We start from the raw sequence: 20,162 nt of genomic DNA, 5'->3' as shown, positions 1-20,162 counted from the left end.
TTTTGTCTATATGTAGCTAATGACGTTGTATTATTATTTGTATTTGGTTTAAAGGAATGTATATGTGCCAGGTATCTTTGTTTAAAGTTAATAGAGCTCCCTATGTATACCATTTTATGTGAGTTATTATTTATTGTGACTACGCATTTATATATTATATTTAATCTTTTGCAATTGCTTTGTAAAGGACATATTTTTTTATTTTTACATGAGCAATTATTATTATCTTTATATCTCTGTTGTGAATGTTTATTATTATCCTTATTATTATTAGTGGTATATAAAGTATTATTTATAGAATTTGTTGTAGTGTCTATTATGTTGGAGTTATGTGTGTTCATTTTTTGTGAGTTATTTTTATTTACATTAGGTTGTATTATTGGGTTTATTGCTATATTTTGTCTTTTTTCAGTTATATGGTATTTATTATGTTTTTGCTGTCGTATTATATCAGTATTATTGTTAGGGGTTTGCGTATTTATATTCTTATATTTATTTGCACTTCTATTTAGGATGTCATTATTATTCCTATTATTAACATTATTGTTATTATGGTAGGTTTTTTTATATGTATGAATTTTTCGTCTATTTGAACTGGCAATAATAGATCCTATGTTTTGGTGTTGTGGAAAAAGAAATTTTAATACATGATCTATTGAATATGTGGTGATACTTGTGTTCTGTGGGGAAACATTTTTTAATTATATTAAGAAATTTTTTTGCTAAGCCTTTGACTTTTAAGGAAAATGGAGGTGTAAACCATATAATTTGTCTATTTGAGCTCCACATAGGTAATTTTTGGTATTTATATAATGATTTTAGGAAGTGTATATTATTCATAGGATATTTATTTTGATGTTTAGTTCTTTGTGTTATATTATTTTTAGAATTTTTATTATATTGTGTATAATTTTTATGTTTTATTTTTAATTGTATATTTTTGGTGCATGTGGTGTTATCTTTATTTTGTATTTTGTTATTTTCTATCATATTGTTTAGTTCTAATTGTGCTATGTAATTTTTTAATTTGGTGTTTTTCATATATTTAATACTTTGTTTATGTCCACTTGACCGTAACGCATTTCCATCTGTGATTAGCTTTATAAACGGAAGGAAAACGTACCTTTTTTAAAGCAAATTGTGACAGGTGATGAGAAGTGGATTATCTACTGAAATGTTCAGAGAAAGCGATCCTGGAGTAAGCAACATGAAGCCACCCTTAGCCACCCCAAAAGCGGGTCTTCACCCTAAAAAAGTTTTGCTTTGTGTCTGGTGGGATTGGAAAGGAATTCTGTACTATGAGCTTCTCCCAAGTAACCAGACAATTAATTCTGAGAAATACTGCACACAACTGGACGAGTTAAAAGCAGCAATTCAAGAGAAATGTCCAGAATTGGCCAGCAGGAAGGGTGTTGTTTTCCAACATGATAATGCAAGACCGCATGTTTCTTTGGGAACCAGACAAAATTGCTGCAGCTCGGCTGGGATGTGTTACCCCACCCTCCATATTCACCAGATATTGCTCCTTCGGATTTCCACTTATTCAGGTCTCTACAGAATAGTCTTAATGGTAAAACTTTCAATTCCTTGGATGACGTAAGAAGATACCTTGATGAATTCTTTGCCATGAAACCACCTCAATTCTGGGAAGAGGGTATTTTCAAGTTACAGGAAAGATGGAGACGCATTGTGCAACAAAATGGTTCATATTTGGTTGATTAAAAATGTAATGGTAAATATTTATTGACCTTTTTCTTTCCTTTAAAAATTGGCACGAACTTTCCAGACAAATATATATTCATATATATATATATGTGTATATATATGACGGGATTCTTTCAGTTTCCGTCTAATAAATTCTTTCATGAGGCTTCGGATAGCCTGAGGCTATAGCAGAAGATACTCTTTAAAGTACAGAGTTGGACTTCATGTAGCCACCTGTTGGCAACTTTTCTCCCCCACCCATTTTGTAGGGGGTATTACTAATTTTTCTGAGCTCTTTTCACAGCTGTACCCCGTTCGAAATTTGGATTGGTTTTTGTATGAAAAAATGGAATGAATGATGTGAGGCTTGTTTGTAGTTTGTGGAGAAAACATTAAACATGCCTGAAAATAAAAACATGGCCTTCTCCTCCTCAACTAAAAGACACGAAGAACCATGAAAGAAGGTGAATAAGTACAGGGGGGTGGGGGAAAGAAGAGAGAACTAACAGTGGATTGTTCTAGAACTCCCAGAATAAAAACATAAACACCTGAAAGACTTTCCCTCTATTCTTAACTAAATGTCTTTCCCTCTTCTTCATTGTTAAAAGTAAAGAATCAAGGAAAGATTGATCGTATTTCAGTCTAATTGTCTTTTTAAATGACTGAGGCTCTCCTTTCTCTGTCTCTCTCACTCCACCCCTTTTCTCTGTGGTTAAGAGAGTGAAGGTACATGGCTCAGTGCTTAGGTGTATTCGGCCCATGATTGTAAACTCATGAGAACTATTCCCTGCAGTGCACTGTGTTTTTGAGCAAGGTACTTTACTTCACTTGGCTGCAGTTGGCAAAAATGAGTCGTAGTTGTAATTCAAAGGGGCCAGCTTGGTCACATTCTGTATGAAGTTGAATCTCCCTGAGAACCACGTTATGGTAAGCATGTCTGTGGAGTACTCAGCCACTTGCATGTTAATTTTATGAGCAGACTGTTCCGTTTATCAGATAAACAGGAACCTCATTATCATAATCAATGGAGTGCCATTTTAAAAAGAGTGAAAGAAAAGGAAATGTTCCATATTGTAAGGCAAAAATGTCATATGTTTAGTATTATCAATGAAAGCTAAGATGAAATAATTGCTATTCCGTCGTGTATTTGTCCTTGACTCATGCTCAGTTTGATAACAACAGCCTGTGCATCAGTGTTTATCTGAGGACTTGGCTTCCAGATCTGTGAGACCCACAAATGCCACTGTTAGGACCAGATTAACACCCATAGTGATCCTAACGACTAAAAAGATTTTCCTGACCCTATATAGGATCTTTTTTTTCATTTTCTTCCAATCACTTGAAAGTCTATCTTGCTGCAGTTCACTCAGCTGGCCAAAATGAGTTGTGGCTGAATTCAAAGGGGCCAGCCTTGTTATTTTCTGTGTGAGGCTGAGATAATGATATGCATGTCTGTGGAGTACTCTCCCACTTGTGAGTTAATTTTATTGTCCTGTGGTAATGAAAAGGGAAAGTGACAGCCAATATTTGCTGCAGTTATTTGCTTTCATTTAACTACGTGTCTATGTATCAACTTTTCTTTCGATCTATGTATCTCTCTCTCTCTCTTTCTCTCTCACTTCCTCTATGTCCCTCCTCTCTCCTGCTTTTAATTTAACAATATGTGTATCTATGTATCTCTCTCTCTCTCTCTCTTCTTGTATGTCCCTCCTCTCTCCTGCTTTTAATTTAACAATGTGTGTATGTATCTACGTGTCAACTTTAAAAACACAATACAAACGCCACCACCCCTCACTGCCTCTCTATCTCTCTCTCTCTCTCTCTCTCTCTCTCTCTCTCCTTCTCTCTCACACTTTCTCTCTGAAACATTTAAAAACACAAAACGAACACTGTCACCACTTACTGTTGCTTTTACTCACACTCTCATTCTTTCTCACTCTCTCCCTCTCTTACTTCCTCTCTCTCTCGCTTTGCCGCTCGCTTCATTGAAGCGAGTGTGACACACGCCATGCATACGTACGTACAAAAACAAACAGAAAACTAAGCGTATTACTGTTATTGATAATAATGATAATAATACGATGCCTTGCCAGGCAGTGGCTCCCATGGCTTCTGATCTTAACTGATTGGAAGTGGTTATCATGTACATTGTTTTGTCTTGGTATAAAAAGATGGGGATTACAGCTAATATTCTGCTCAATACCACAGATTTGCTTGTCAGTTGTTTGACCTTAACCAGTTGAGCATGTCCCTTAGTGGCTGACGATATGTGCATCTCTGATCACAAGCAGAAGTAGTGGAGGAGCATCATAGCCATGTGTTGAGAGGAATTCTTTGGGGTTTGGATAATTTACCTTTGGTAACATGGGTGTTTTGTTCATCATCCTTAAACAACCCTTTTTCAGGGACCTTTTGAGTGGGATGGGCTACTCGACCTGAAGAAAATTCTAACTTGCAAGGTCATGCACTGAGACCATCATGTTGCACACATATGGTTGTGATGCATGTGCCTGGTATACCCTTATCAGATGGGTGGTCATGATGAGTATATTGGGATTTGTACATTTAAACCCTAGTGTCACTTTGATGGCATGCACTGCTCTCTCACTCAATAATAATAATAATAATAATAATAAATTGATGAAACCATTGCCCTTAGTGTGAATGAATGCTCTCAACTTGCCCGAAACCAATATGAGTTGTGGTGGCATGATGAGGTTGCAAAAGTGCTGCATTGGAGAGTGTGAGGAAAGTCGGGGTTAGAGAGAAGCAAAACATGGTACAAACACAAACCACAGAGAATCACAGAGTCTTAAGACCTGTAAAATCCTGTGGGATTTTTCAATGCAGAATGGGCCAAGTGCTTGAGTAGAACAAACCAGGCCTAGTCGTTGTGGACAAGGTGAACCACATGTGCTCTATAACTGATGTTGCATACGCCTTTGACCCACAATTAGTTTGGTGAACAAGTAGACAATCCTCTTAGATATGTTTGACTGTGAAAGATGGAGATAGTACTCATTATTATTGGGGCCCTGGGGACAGTATCAGACGAGTATTAAGAGGAAATGAGAACAGAGTGCCAAGTAGAGCTGTTGCCAAAAGTCTGCCTCCTTGTCACAGCCATTATCATCAGGCAAAACAGAACAGATACCATGGTACTGTAGGCTGTGGATAGCAAGCCTCCAGGAGTTCCAACAAAACCTGAATTAAAAGAATGATAATAACTGATTCTGATAGGTAGACTAGATAAAGAGAGAAGAAACAGAATTACTTACCAAATGCCTCTTTAAAACTTACAATGTAAGTATCTTTGGTCTCTTGTTGTATTGAAGAAATATCTCCACCAGAACTTTTTTTTCTGTCTCCAAAATAGCTTCTAAGATTCTCAGAGCTGACATTTGAAGAAACGTTTTTCACTTGAACACTCTTTATTTCCTCAATTCTATCCACTTTCAGTTGATTTCCATTCAAGGGGTTTTTTTGGCACATCTTCTGAACATACTCAAAATCTGCAATGAATACAGTGAATGGAAATAAATGAAATTTTGGTAAAAGAATCAAATTGAAGTCAATTTACTGACATTTTAGCACATTTTACATTTAAATGATTTTGAGAATTCTACAAATTTGGAGATTTTAGCATTAAAATGCAGTTCCAATAATTTAATAACTCCATATAGGCACAGGTGTGGCTGTGTGGTAAGAAGGTTGCTTCCCAGCCATATGGTTTTCAGTTCAATCCCACTGTGTAGCACTTTGAACAAATGTATTCTACTATAGCCTTAAGGTGACCAAAGCCTTATGAGTAGATTTGGTAGACGAAGACTGAAAGAAGCCATCTGTCTGTATGTTACTGTCTCCATGCCTTGGCATCACATGCTTGTTGTAAACGAGTGTCCCTGTCATACAAGCAGTGTCCTTCATTTCCAGTCTTCCTTAAAACATGTCTGGTCACTGGGAAACATTGCCTTACTTGGAAATAGGTGAGGGTTGGCAACAAGAACGGCATCCAGCTGTAGAAAATCCAACTCATCAAATTTTGTCCAACCCATGCAAGCATGGAAAAGCAGACGTTAAAACGGTGATGATGATCAAGATGATGGTGATGATGATTAACTAATCCTTTAGTTAATGTTTACTGATCCTTAAACGTAAAAGGTATTTCTATTTAGGGATAAATAAAGTGTAAAATATAAGAAACAAAACTTGATTGAGCAGATTTATGATGAAAGACGATCCAGCCATGACCATTCCAATATCTAGAATGGTAGCTCCCGTTTTGGAGAAGGCAGGGTGTAATGGGAGGGATACTTTCCTGCTATTTCTGTCAGCCTGAGCAACTGTGTAAAGGTCTTCAGATCATTAAAATGTGTGTATTTTAAGGTAGAGATGGGAATTTCAACATTTCTCGTTGGGGCTCATTCTTGTATTCTAGAATATTGTACTTTGGTTAAAGACATGACAACATCAGAGACAAGATAGTGATGAAGTTATTTAGGCAACAAAAAACTATTTCACTAAAAATACATAGAACTACCCAATTATTTCTGAAGATATATCATCATCACCATCATCATTTAAGCTCCGTTGTCCATCCTGGCATTAGTTGGAGGGTTTGACTGGGCTGGAACGCTGGAAGGCTGCACCAGACTCCAGTCTGATTTGGCATGGTTTTCTTTGGCTGAATGCCCTTCCTAACGCCAGCTACTGCGAGAGTGTAATGGGTGCTTTTACATGCCTTGATGGATTTTCTTCCCAAGCATGACATAATGTCAAAGGTCCTGGTCATTGCCTCTGTGAGGCCCAATGCTCAAAAGGAACTCAGACACTTTGATTTCAAATTCTGACACAAGGCCAGCAATTTGGAGGGAAGGGTGAGTTGATTGCATCTCGACCCCAGTATTCAACGGGTACTTATTTCTTGAACCCTGAAAGGGTGAAAGGCTGGTAGGACAAGGAAGGAGAAGGAAAATGGGAGAGGGTCAAGAGAGAGAGGGAGAGAGAGAAGGCTTGTCCACAAGGAAGTAACCAGGGTATGAGTAGTAGAGGGGGGGGGGGCTGCTTTGGCATGGTTTTTACATTTGGATGCCCTTTCTAATGCCAACCATTTCACAGAGAGGGCTAGGGACATTTTCAGTGACACCAGCACTGGTAAGGTCTCCTTTCATATGGTTTTTACATTTGGATGCCCTTTCTAATGCCAACCATTTTACAGAGTGGACTGAATGTTTTATACATGGCACCAGCCCCAGCAAGGTCACCAAGTAACTTGCAAAACAAGGATCCTTTGAGAGGAGGGGCAGTGGTATTGAAGGAGGTGGCTTCGTGATGTGATGTGATGTGTAGACAAAGTATGACCGAACGATGGAGACAGGTGCCTTGCTGTAGTGGAGTCTTGTATCCTTGTATGTTGGATAAATGATTTAACGAAGGACAGAAGAAACAAATATGAGGTTAAATACCCTCTGCCAAACAGCTCACAGTCAACTGCTTGCCAATCAATCAACGGCTGACACTCGAACAATTCTTCAATTTAGAGCAATGTGCTAATCCACTTTCATTCATTTGGGTGTGGGGGGGGGGGAAGCATTCCCCAACATGGTGATACAGTGTTACCCTAGTCAGAGGGAAGGAGCAAGAGAAAGAGAGAGAGAGAGAGAGACCATGGTGGCAATGTAGCAGGGTATACTCTTAAAGTATGAGGATGGGAATGTAAATGGGTTAGTATTGGATTTGCCAGGGTGCATGAATAGGGAGTCCATGTGAATGCCAGCAGGAGTGGAAGGACAGGATCGGGCTGCAGGAGAAGAGACGGAGAGATAAGTATAGTGCATGAAGAAGAGGAGCAGAGATGTAGTTTTGGTCGATTGAGGCAGGGTGTATGAACGATTTAATGTGACATAGGGGTGGAAGACACAGCACTCTGACAACTCAGTTTCACTGAGGTGGAGAGGTCTTCCCAAGAACCTTCTATTACCAGACATCTGAATCCATTGTCATCTTGAGATTGGCTCTCTCTTCCACAGTTGCCATCCCCTTTAAGCAATCAACACTTCTAGATACAGCTATTTTCATTCATACGCATCACATGTCCAAACCAATGCAGCCTTCTCTCTTGCATGCAGCAATTGATTCCTCTTATGACCAAATTCTCTCTCAGCACATTTCCACCTTGTCATACATGCACACTGGCGTTGCACATCCATCGGAGCATACTGCTTCCATTCCTCTCTAGTCTAAGCATGTCTTGAGTGACCACTTGGCAAATAATTATAAAGAAGTGAAAATGAATCAGGGCATGTGTTTATTATTGGCATACCGACCCTCCCAAGACATGCAAAATATATGACTTGGCATTACCTGAGTTACATCTGCTCTTATTCAGATTAGTAAACAAAAACTATAAAGATATATTGTTGTAATTATTTCAAAATATCTATATTTTATTTTAAATATCCAAATTGTAATGATAACACTATGTAACAAAAAAATTATTTTTTTTTGTCTGGTACCTGGAATATTTCAATGAATAAGTAATTTTTGCCTGCTAAATTCAAAAATAACTTCAGTTTTTCCCTGTTAAGTCTAGTTTTCTGACCAGACGTGATAGAGTAAGTATTTTCTTCATACAAGAGGCATATAATATGAATCAATAAAGAGAACATAACACAAAACAAAACAAAGTACAGATAAAAATTCAGAATTAAAAATTTACATTGGCAAAGATTTGGGCAGAAAATTCAAGGAATAAATTTACGCTTCTTTATACTCCGTGAATGTTGAGCAACAGGAGTATCTCATTTTAAACATCAGTAATAGTCTGCCATCATCACACTGTCCCAACATTTTTGTTACTGAGCTTCCATCTCCTTGATGTCTTGATGGAATTGTTCACCTTGTTCATCGCTAACATCTCCGAGATTTTCAGGAAAAACGATCAAGATGACTCAAAAGGTAATGCATTTTGATGCTCATATTCACACCAATATCTTGCAAATTTGGTATCAGGTTGGTAACAAGATCTTTATAGTTTTCACTTTTGTGTTTCCCAAGGAAGTTTTGCCCCACTTCTGCAAAGTCTAGCCAAGCTTCATTTTTGCTCATTATTTTCACGAAATGTGTGTCCTGCAAGAGCTTACGGATCTATGGTCCATCAAAAATCCCTGCTTTGTCTGGAAATACACTGCAAATATACTTGAAGCACTCCCCATTTTTGTGAAGAGCTTTGACAAACTGCTTGATCAATCTGTGCAAAGGTGGGTGCGGAATGCTCTTATCTCGCTCAACTAAAGGTCCTTCTAATATATTGGCAGCTCTGCATGGAGCCATATTTATTCAAGGTGGCCAGTCTTTCTTAACATAGTGGTTTCCTTGGTCTCTACTGTTCCACATGCAAAGAAAGCACGGGTATTTGGTATGACCAGATTGCTGTCTGATGCGAAAACACAGACGACCCATTTATGGTCCGGATGCAGTGTCTTCTCTGAAACCAACTGAATTTCTTCCTGTTCTTCCTTCAGAGTTCTTGAATGGCCGAGTGGGACAGAGCCATACACATTTCTGTAGTGCAACAAAACACATTTTAAACTACACTTAGAGATGTCTATGAAAAGACGCCATTCCTCTGGTTTGTATTCCTCAATGCCAAGTTTATTAAGAAGCCCACTGACATCTCTGCCGTAAACCAGCTCTTCCTTTTTGTGAAAAAAGAAAGAAACTCTTTATGTCGACTCCACTAAAAGGTTATATGGACACCGTTCTCTGGAAGATTCTTCTCTTTCAGTTGGGAAGCCAACAGTTCTGCAGAATTTTTGGGGTGGTTCAAGTCACGAACTAGATCATTCAGCCCTACCTGCAAGAATAGCGGAAGTAAAGTCTCAACTGAAAAGTCTTGATCTCTAGTGTCATCTTCAGGTGATGAACCGTCTTTGGTTGAGAGTGAAGTTATCTGAGCCAAGATATTGAAGACAGGAAGAGGAAGCTCTTCGCTGTGTGGAATTGGTCTTATAGCAGAGGCAAGACTAGAATAGACAAGCATTTGTTGATTTTTCCTGTTAATATCCTTCAAATTTAGGTTACAATAAAAGCAGTTGCTCACACAATTCAGCTTTTCATCCTTTGGGGATAACTGGCAAAGTTTCACAAAAATCTCCTGCAAGAGGAACTGTTACTCCTGCCATGAACATGCTATTATTTTTATATGTCTTGGAGCTTTGTGATATGACAAAGTGCATTCATCCCAATTCTTTTCATGAGCTTCGGTCTGCGGAATGCGACAAGCACTTTCCAAAGATTTATAGATGAAGTTGTTCGTGGACTTGATTTTGTATTCACCTATGTCGATGATATACTCATCGCTAGTGAAACAAAAGAGAATCATCTCCACCATTTATCGCAACTTTTTCAATGACTCCGCGCATATAATGTAAAGATAAACCCCGATAAGTGTGTTTTCGGGCAGTCCTCCCTGGAATTTCTGGGACACTATAGGGATTCTAATGGGATCAAACCTCTTCCTGCTAAGGTCGATGCCATTCAACGCATCGCCCCTCCAACTTCTTTGCGACAGCTTCGCATTTTTTAGGCATGGTCAACTTCTACAGAAGATTTATAGACCGGTGTGCAGACAAGCTACTTCCTTTCACAAGGTTACTACAAGGCCATTCTAAGAAGGATGCTCAACTCACTCTTTCTGCAGAGGCGTTGTCTGCTTTTGAGTCTGTCAAACAGGAATTATCCATCGTTCCTGTTCTTGCACATCCGGCTCCTGATGCTCCGCTCTCTTTATCTGTGGATGCTTCAGGTTCTGAGGTTGGCTTTCTTTTCTTGCCAATTGCAGCCTGCCGAACGCAGATATAGTACTTTTGATCGTGAGCTATTAACAATTTATCTGTCTGTTCGGCATTTTCAGCACCAGCTCGAGGGATGGGAGTTTGTGATTTATACTGATCACAAGCCCCTTACGTTCGCTCTGTCTTCTAAAACAGACAAACTCTCCCCTCGTGCTTTCCGTCACCTGGACTATATTTCACAGTTTACAGGTGACATTCGTCATGTGCCAGGGAAGGAGAACATCCCTGATGATGCTCTCTCGAAACTCCCTGTCAGTTCTATTTCCTCTCCTGCAACAATTGATTTACTTGCTATTTCACAGGACCAACCTCTTTTCTCGACGTTAGATTTAACTTCACCAAAATTCAACAATTGTAAATTTGCCTATCTTCCGCTCCCTTCATCAGAAGGCTCTATATTGTGTGACACATCCACCGGTTCTCCTAGGCCTTTAGTACCTGAGAACCATCAACATTCTGTTTTTGATGCCCTTCATTCCTTGTCACATCCGGGCATCTCTGCAACAGTAAAACTTGTCACTGCTCGGTTTTTCTGGCCCAACATGCGGCGATCAATTACCACTTGGGCACGCTCTTGCATGAAGTGCCAGAGTGCGAAAGTCCATAGGCACACGTTTGTGCCCCACTCGGACAATTTCCTTCTCCAGAGGCCCGTTTTCGCCATGTTCACCTTGATTTGGTTGGACCATGGCCTGTGAGTCGCGGGTTCTCATATCTCTTAACCTGTGTCGATCGTTTCGGCCGCTGGCCAGAAGCCATTCCTATAGCAGATATTACTTCTGAGACTGCTGCACGAGCTTTCGTTTCTGGTTGGGTTTCTAGGTTCGGCGTACCGTCCAGCTTGACTATGGATCATGGTCGACAATTTGAAGCAGCATTATTTCGTGAGTTATCACGAATCCTGGGAGTGCATCATATACGCACCACCAGCTACCATCCCGCTTCTAATGGGATGGTGGAGCGTTTTCATAGGCAACTAAAGGCCGCATTGCTCGCCTCGCCCAATCCGCAGTCATGGACTGAATTTCTTCCTGTTGTCCTACTTGGACGCCGGACTGCGGTTAAAGCAGACCTTGGTTTTTCTGCAGCAGAATTATTGTATGGTACCACACTGGCATTGCCTGGTACGATGCTGGTACCAGACAAATTACAGCCTCCAAATCCAGCGTCCTATGTCACTCGATTACGAGATTATTTTTCTAACCTTCCTACTATGAGTCCCCGGCAACAATCTCCACCTTCTAAAGTGTCATCAGACATTGATTCTTGGTCACATGTGTTTGTTAGGGATGATTCTGTCAGAGGACCCCTTGTTTCTCCTTATAAAGGACGCTTTCGTGTGCTCTCTCGCACATCCAAATTTTTTTAAAATGGACGCTAATGGTCGTACGGAGACCGTGTCTGTCGACCGTCTGAAGAAAGCGAATTTTGATAAAACTACATCTTCCGTTGACAATACTGACATACCCCCTTTTCAACCTTTGCATACACCTTTATCATCACCATCACCAACACATACACCTGTGAACTCTCCACCTTCATCGTTGAGAACTACCACAAGTGAACCCTATGTCACTAGGTCTGGCCGTACAGTGCACTGGCCAAAGAAACTCTCCAAGACAATTTATATTTGACTGCATTGTATATTATTGCATTTTTCAGCATTTCTTTTGTAAAAAAGGCTCAAACTGTGTTTTTCCCTATTAGTGCTGAACACTCCGACATTTCTTGCGCCACTGCATCAATCACAAGTAATAAAGGAACTGCAGTGACGTAAGCAAAAAAAAAAAAAATTTGTTTACAGCCAACAACACTTACCAAGCTGAACTTGACTTGTGCCACTGGAATATTATTTTCCATGTGCATTGTATTACATTGTTGGGTATTTCCATTCTCTGTATTAAGAAATTGTTTCTTTTTCATTATATATCTACAGCCGCATCATGTTTCAGGCCCCCACTACAATCCTTTCCTTGTTCGTGCTACACACTCGAGGGGGAGCCATTGTAGTGGCGCGAAATTATAGCCACCATTGAGGAAGTACAATCTACGCATGCACAAGGGACTTGCCTTCCCGGATGCCCCTCGAGTGTGCATGCATAGTAAACCAGTACTTAAAGCGCTTCGTGTGTTTTCTAAGCTTTTTTAGCATGATGCCATCGATGTGACAACAACTCGCTCCTCTGAGATACCTCAACGAAGCTCTTAATCTCCAGATGCTGATTACAAGTTAACCAGCGATGGTAAGGCTGAACGATACAGGTTTTGTAAAGCCAAGCATCACAAATAAAACTTATTTTATTATGCTGTTAATTGTTCACACCTGTGTTTCTTCTACTGCTTCCTAATATATATTTTAGTTGAAAGGTGATAGAGAGAGACTAAGTCTCAATGTTGCTATCAGCCATTTACAAGTTTTCTTTTTGTTTTGTTTTAGATAGAAATTACATTCGTAACAAGTTCCCTCTATCAATCAAACAAAGATGGTAAAATATTCCATTTACTTTCCCTCTTTCCAATGTTTAGAAACTGAAGGAACCGTCAAATACTGGAATCAATTTCACTGACAAAACATCATCTCTAATATTTCTGATTTCCTGCCTGATAACCATCATTCCTGACAAATTTCTTCCTTTCCTGATAAAAGTGAGAAACCAAAAGACAAAATCTGGGAAGAAATCAAAGACATAAATAGGTGCAGACATGGCTGTGTGGTAAGAAGTTTGCTTCCAAACTACATGGTTCTGCGTTCAGTCCCACTGCGTGGCATGTTGGGTGAGAATCTTCTACTGTAGTCTCAGTTCAACCAAGGCATTGTGAGTGGATTTGGTAGACGGAAACTGAAAGAAGCCCAGTGTGTGCCTTTGTGTCTGTTTGTTACCTGCCACAGCTTGATGACTGGTGTTAGTGAGTTTATGTTCCTGTAACTTAGCAGATCAACAAAATGGAGCGATAAAATAAGTTACCGGGCTTAAAAAAGTAAGAAGCACTGGAGTCGATTCATTTGACTAAAAAAAAAATCTTCAAGGTGGTGCCCCAGCATCGCCACAGTCTAATGACTGAAACAAAACATAAAACATGTATGAATCTTATTGCTTCCCAACCACATGGTTCCAGGTTCAGTCTCACTGTGTAGCACCTTGGGCAAGTGTCTTCTACTATAGCCTTGGGCCAACAAAAGCCTTGTGAGTGGATTTGATAGGCAGAAACTGAAAGAAACACGTTATGTATATAAGCGTAGCAGGAGAGAAATGTGTCCGCATGGATGATGGTTCACTTGCACTAAATAAGGCTGCAAAAAGAGAGCTTTGGAGATGTCACTATGAAAGGTTGCTCAATAAAGAGAATGAATGGGAGAAAAAGAGTCTGCCGAATGCCAACCCAACAGAGGGACCAGCTATCCGAATTGACAGTACTTTAGTAGATAAAGCAATTAAGGGTATGAAGACAGGGAAAACCCCCGGCCCGTCAGGAGTCACCACAGAGATGCTCAAAATATCTGGTGTAGCAGCACCCTAGTCAACTGCTACAAAGGTAAAGGTGATGCATTACATACAAATAATTATAGAGGTATCAAGTTGTTAGATCAGGTAATGAAAGTCACGGAGCGGGTCATAGCCCAACTAATCAGGGAGCGAGTCAGTTTAGATGAGATGCAGTTTGGGTTTGTGCCAGGGAAAAGCACCACTGATGCTATATTTCTGGTACGACAGCTTCAGGAGAAATACCTAGCCAAGGATAAACCTCTGTACCTGGCTTTCGTTGACATGGAGGAACCCTTTGACAGGGTCACCCGATCCCTTATCTGGGGGTCAATGAGGAAACTAGGGATAGATGAGTGGATAGTGAGAGCTGTGCAAGACATGTACTGGGAGGCTGCCAGTAAGGTATGAGTCTAGTGAAGAATTCCGGGTAGGAGTAGGGGTCCACCAAGGATCAGTCCTCAACCCCCTCCTATTCATTATAGTCCTCCAGGCGATCACAGAGTAATTCAAGACAGGATGCCCCTGGGAGCTCCTCTATGCTGATGACCTTGCTCTAATTGCTGAATCACTATCAGAACTAGAAGAGAAGTTTCAGGTGTGGAAGCAAGGACTAGAATCGAAGGGCCTTAGAGTCAACCTAGCTAAAACCAAAATCCTAATAAGTAGGAGGGTAGACAAAACACAAACCCCTTCAGGTAGATGGCCCTGCTCGATCTGTAGAAAAGGTGTAGGTAGAAACTCTATAAGATGTACTCAATGCAAGCTATGGGCACATAAGAGGTGCAGCAATATCAAAGGACGGCTAACTAGGAAGATAGTTTTTGTATGTGGCAAATGCTCAGGTACTATAAACACTGGAAATGTGCAGAGAACAGCTTCTGTCACATTCCAGGAAGAAAAAAACTAGAAGTAGTTAATAGCTTCCGTTACTTAGGGAACCAAGTCTGTAGCGGGGGTGGATGCCCTGAAAGTGTAGCTGCTAGAATAAGAATAGCCTGGGCAAAGTTCAGAGAGCTCCTACCTCTGCAGGTGACAAAGGGCCTCTCACTCAGAGTAAAAGGTAGACTGTACAACGCATGTGTACGAACAGCCATGCTTCATGGCAGTGAAACATAGGCCGTGACTGCTGAGGACATGCGTAAGCTTGTAAGGAATGAAGCCAGAATGCTCCAATGGATGTGTAATGTCAGTGTGCATACACGACAGAGTGTAGGTGCCCTTAGAGAAAAGTTGGATTTAAGAAGCATCAGATATGGTGTGCAAGAGAGATGACTATGCTGGTATGGTCATGTGGCGAGAATGGTTGAGGATAGCTGTGTGAAAAAGTGTGGTGAAGCATGACCTTTGAACATTCGGCCTTACCGAGGCAATGACTAGTAACTATGACCTTTGGAGATATGCTGTGCTTGAGAACACCCGACAAGCCAAGTGAGACCATAGCCCATGGCCTATGCCAATGGGTGTAACCAGCATATTTATGAATACCCCTCATTCATTGGACAATAAACTTTGCTTGCGAAGACCTGTTGAGACAAGTGAAATCACAATCAAAATTGCTGATGTGGCTGATAACATTACTGCCTGATTGGCACTCGTGCCAGTGGAACGTTAGAAGCACATCCGAACGTGATCATTGCCAGGCCCTTGTATTGGCTCTCGTGCCGATGGCACATAAAAAAGGTGGCATTTGAGCATGATAATTACAGCGTCGCCTTACTGGCACATGTGCCGGTGGCATGTGAAAAGCAACAATTGCGTGTGGTCTTTGCCAGTGCTGCCGGGCTGGCTCCCATGCAGGTAGCATGTAAAAAACACATTTAGGCATGGTCATTGCCAGAACCGCCTGACTGGCCCTCCTGCTGCTGGCATGTAAAAGCACCCACAACACTCTCGGAGTGGTTGGCATTAGGAAGGGCATCCAGCTGTAGAAATTTGCTAGATCAGATTGAGCCTGGTGCAGCCTTCTGGCTTACCAAACCTCAGTCAACCCATCCAACCCAAGCCAGCATGGAAAGCGGATGTTAAACGACAATGATATATGCACACACACATATATATATATATGTATCATCATCATCATCGTTTAACGTCTGCTTTCCATGCTAGCACGGGTTGGACGATTTGACTGAGGCCTGGTGAAACCGGATGGCAACACCAGCCTCCAATCTGATTTGGCAGACTTTCTACAGCTGGATGCCCTTCCTAACGCCAACCACTCCGAGAGTGTAGTGGGTGCTTTTATGTGCCACTGGCACGAAGCCCAGTCGGGCGTTACTGGCAATGGCCACGCTCAAAATGGTGTATTTTATGTGCCACCCGCACAAGAGCCAGTCCAGGGGCACTGGCAACGATCTCGCTCGAAAATCCCGCGAAGGTCAGTCAGGCGGTACTGGCAATGGCCAGGCTCAAAATGGTGTATTTTATGTGCCACCCACACAAGAGCCAGTCCAGGGGCACTGGCAACGATCTCGCTCGAAAATCCCGCGAAGGTCAGTCAGGCGGTACTGGCAACGGCCAGGCTCAAAATGGTGTATTTTATGTGCCACCCGCACAAGAGCCAGTCCAGGGGCACTGGCAACGATCTCACTCGAAAATTCTTACACATGTCACGGGCATAAGTGCCAGAAAGGAGACGCTGGGCACAGGTGCCATCCCGATTTCGCTTGCCCCAATAAGTCTTCGCAAGCTGAGTTTTGTGTCCAATGAAGGAGACGACGTTGGCACGGGTGCCAGTCGTCGAATTTAGTTCGATTTCACTTGCCTCAACAAGTCTTCGCAAGCGGAGTTTAGTGCCCAATGTAGGAAAGGTACGCATGAGTGGGTTGGCTACACCCCTGGCTTGGATTTAGGTCTCACTTGGCTTGCCGGGTCTTCTCACGCACAGCACATTTCCAAAGATCTCGGTCAGAAGTCATCGCCTCGGTGAGGCCCAATGTTCGAAGGTCTTGCCTCACCACCTAATCCCAGGTCTTCCTGGGCCTACCTCTCCCACAGATTCCCTCAACTCTTAGGATGTGGCACTTTTTCACGCAGCTATCCTCCTCCATTCTCACCACATGTCCATACCAGCGCAATCGTCTCTCTTGCACACCACAACTGATGCTTCTAATGTTCAACTTTCCTCTCAAGGTACTTACACTCTGTCCAGTATCCACACTGACATTACACATCCAGCGGAGCATACTGGCTTCATTCCTTGCGAGCTTACACATGTCCTCAGCAGTCACAGCCCATGTTTCACTGCCATGTAGCATGGCTGTTCGTACACATGTTTCATACATTCTGCCTTTTACTCTGAGTGAGAGTCCCTTTGTCACCAGCAGAGGTAAGAGCTCTCTAAACTTTGCCCAGGCTATTCTTATTCTAGCAGCTACACTTTCAGCGCACCCTCCCCCACTACTTACTTGGTCACCCAGATAGTGGAAGCTGTCAACTACCTCTAGTTTTTTCTCCCTGGAATGAGACAGAAGTTGTTTCCTGTTTGATTACAGTGTTTATTGCACCTGAACATCTGCCACATACAAAAACTAACTTCCTAGTTAACCTGCCTTTGATATTGCTGCACCTCTTATGTGTCCAAAGCTTGCACTGGGTACATCTTATAGAGTTACTACCTACTCCTTTTCTACACACTGAGCAGGGCCATCTACCTGAAGGGGTTTGTGTTTTATCTGCCTTCCTACTTATTAGGATTTTTTCAGACATGTCTTTGTGGCCATTTGACACAATCATAGCATCTTCTTGCCAAACTAGATCTTTATACCAGTTCACACGAAGGTCAAATTTGTTTATATTATGGACCTTCCTTTGGACAACATTTTCTGCATCTGAAAATCAAAATAGCAGAAGAAATTGAGAATATAATGTCATTATTTATGAGTGGAGGGCATGGTTGTACTGGTGTTGCATTGCAGAACCAGGTCAGACACATTCTGACCATTAACACTCCCAAGTGTCCTTCCTTGTTTAAGATGTTAGGTGTTACATGAAGAAGATTTAACTGCCTTTTCTAGCAAATCAAGTCATCACTTAGAGGCCCCTTTGCTTACTCTATAGCTGAGAGGATTATGAGGTTCCCTGTACAATTCCTGGTTCTAGTTGAATCCCTCTGTCCAACAGCACCTTGAGCAAGTATCTTCTACCACAGCCTCAAGATGACCAGAGCCTTGTGACTGATATTTGGAAGAGAGAAACTGTGGGCATCACAGGATGTGTGTGTGTGTATGTGTGTGTGTGTGTTTGTGTGTGTGTGTGTTTGAGAGGTATGACCAAAAGGCAATACTCGGAGGAGGCAGTACTCAATAAAAAGTTTTATAACAAAGGAGACCATTATGTAAATAGAGAAAGGTTCTTCAGATTTGAGGTGACCTGTTGTCATTAAACATCAAGACAACATCCCTGCTGATTAATATAGCAAGTAATAATTATGCTGATGATGATGATGTTGATGATGATTTCTTTAATTTGCCACAGGAGCATAAGTGAAGGGCAGGGGCATTACTAGGACATTTTACAATCTGTGTGTGGTGGAAGGGGTGTCACATAAAGGCTGAAGGGAAAGAAAGCACCAATCAATGAACCCCACAGATCCAGGATCACCCTGACCGTGAAGGGCACGATCCCTCACCACACTGTTGTTCTCCACTCACCAGGTGCATGCTTAAAGGAGCTCCATTCACCCTCATCATTCTTACCAGTCGGCCACCTTCCCTCTCCACCCTCACTTTCTTTTCCGAGTGGAACTTTTAAAAAAAAGTGATGAGGTCTTGACCGAAGTGGAAGGTGTCTTTCCTTAATTTTTTCAACCTCGTCCACCACACAACCCCTTTCACCATAGCCTCTAGGGAGAGAAACATCATCTGCCCTGCTTTGTTAAAGGTCAGTGATGGGGCAATCCTCAAAACAGACTCAACTCATAGTCAGATCCTTCCTACATGTGCCAACAGCTGTTCAACATGACTCTGCAGATCAGAAATGCTTGGACACTGCATGAGGGCATCTCAGCCAGTCCCATCCATAAGAGTTTATGCCAGCACTGCTCCTCGGTAGCGAGACCAAGAGTTTCTGGAAACTATTATCATTGTTGTTGTTTATCATCAAGACTAAACAGATTCCGAAATGTTTTGTGGATTATTGACTTGCTTTTCATTGTCTTAAGTCGTTTTTTCATTCCCTTCTTTCTGTTGTATAATGTGTAACGTTTGGAGCAGAGCATAAGAATCTGAGCAAAAGTCATTGTTTTCTGCAATAAGTGGCAAAATTTCAAGAAGAAAGTAATTCTTTTCGAAATATTTATTTATACATTTACTATGGCAGAGTGTTTGTTGTTAAACCGAGACGTGGTTTTGGGTGGGGAAATTTTCTTTCGATGTCAACCTCACAACTCCGGCTGATCTGTCAAACGTGGAAAAAGCAGCAGAATCAACAGCAACAACATCATCATCATCGTCATCATCACAACCAACACCAACAGAAAGATAAAAGGAAACTAAACAGCAGCAGTACCTCCACCACCACCACCACAATAAAACAACAACAATGAACATGAAAAACAAAAAACAAACTCTTTATCCATAATACATGCAAATTCCACCAGTGCCACAGGAAAATGTAAAACTGTCAACGGATGATTTTTAAAAAATGCAAGAAGCAAGTTAAAAAAAAAATGGAAGAAAGTTAACTCTTAACACTTCTGAAGACATTATCAAAGGCATAACAACAGGGGTAAAAAGTCGGAAACTAGAACAGGTGATACAACAACAAATCAACAAAAAGTGTCTACGACCAGCATGGAAGATGCATTGCAAGGGGGAAGTGACATGACACTGTAGAGGTGGGATTTGCCATAGACGAGAGGGTAAGGAAGCACTAAAAAAATGAAGAACTAGTTGTCATACCTACATACCTGTGCCATTGAGTAGCAAAAATTAAAAGTGGAGACATACCACCAGACATGGACATCTGATAGCTGTTGGCAACTGTCCTCCAGGACATCGAGGACAAAACGTATACCTTGCAGGTGCAGAAACTGCAAAAGCAACACTGGTTGGAGCAATGCCAGGAGTTGTAGGTGCAGATGGAACAAGAAAGTCTATTAGTAATCCCTGACATTATAAAT

The 20,162-nt window shown here is 41.3% G+C and overlaps 2 protein-coding genes across 7 annotated transcripts in view; one reads left to right on the top strand and one right to left on the bottom strand.

Moving 5' to 3' along the window:
- Positions 1 to 20,162, top strand: part of LOC149137947 (protein mono-ADP-ribosyltransferase PARP14-like) — a 507,224-nt gene that overhangs the window by 276,604 nt on the left and 210,458 nt on the right. The window lies entirely within an intron of this gene.
- The window catches only part of LOC149137950 (uncharacterized), a 72,335-nt gene that overhangs the window by 33,307 nt on the left and 18,866 nt on the right, over positions 1 to 20,162 (bottom strand). For 2 of the 4 annotated variants that reach the window (XM_089340308.1, XM_089340380.1), the window contains one exon: positions 4,983 to 5,216. The exons of the other annotated variants lie outside the window; for them this stretch is intronic. In XM_089340308.1, the coding sequence (XP_089196434.1) occupies positions 4,983 to 5,216 (234 nt within the window). The remainder of the gene's footprint in view (positions 1 to 4,982; positions 5,217 to 20,162) is intronic. 4 annotated transcript variants of the gene reach the window in all.

This window comes from Octopus bimaculoides, chromosome 1 (genome assembly GCF_046866305.1).
Source record: "Octopus bimaculoides isolate indiv1 chromosome 1, ASM4686630v1, whole genome shotgun sequence".
Classification (NCBI taxonomy): Eukaryota; Metazoa; Mollusca; class Cephalopoda; order Octopoda; family Octopodidae; genus Octopus; species Octopus bimaculoides.
This window is presented reverse-complemented; position numbering and strand designations above follow the sequence as displayed.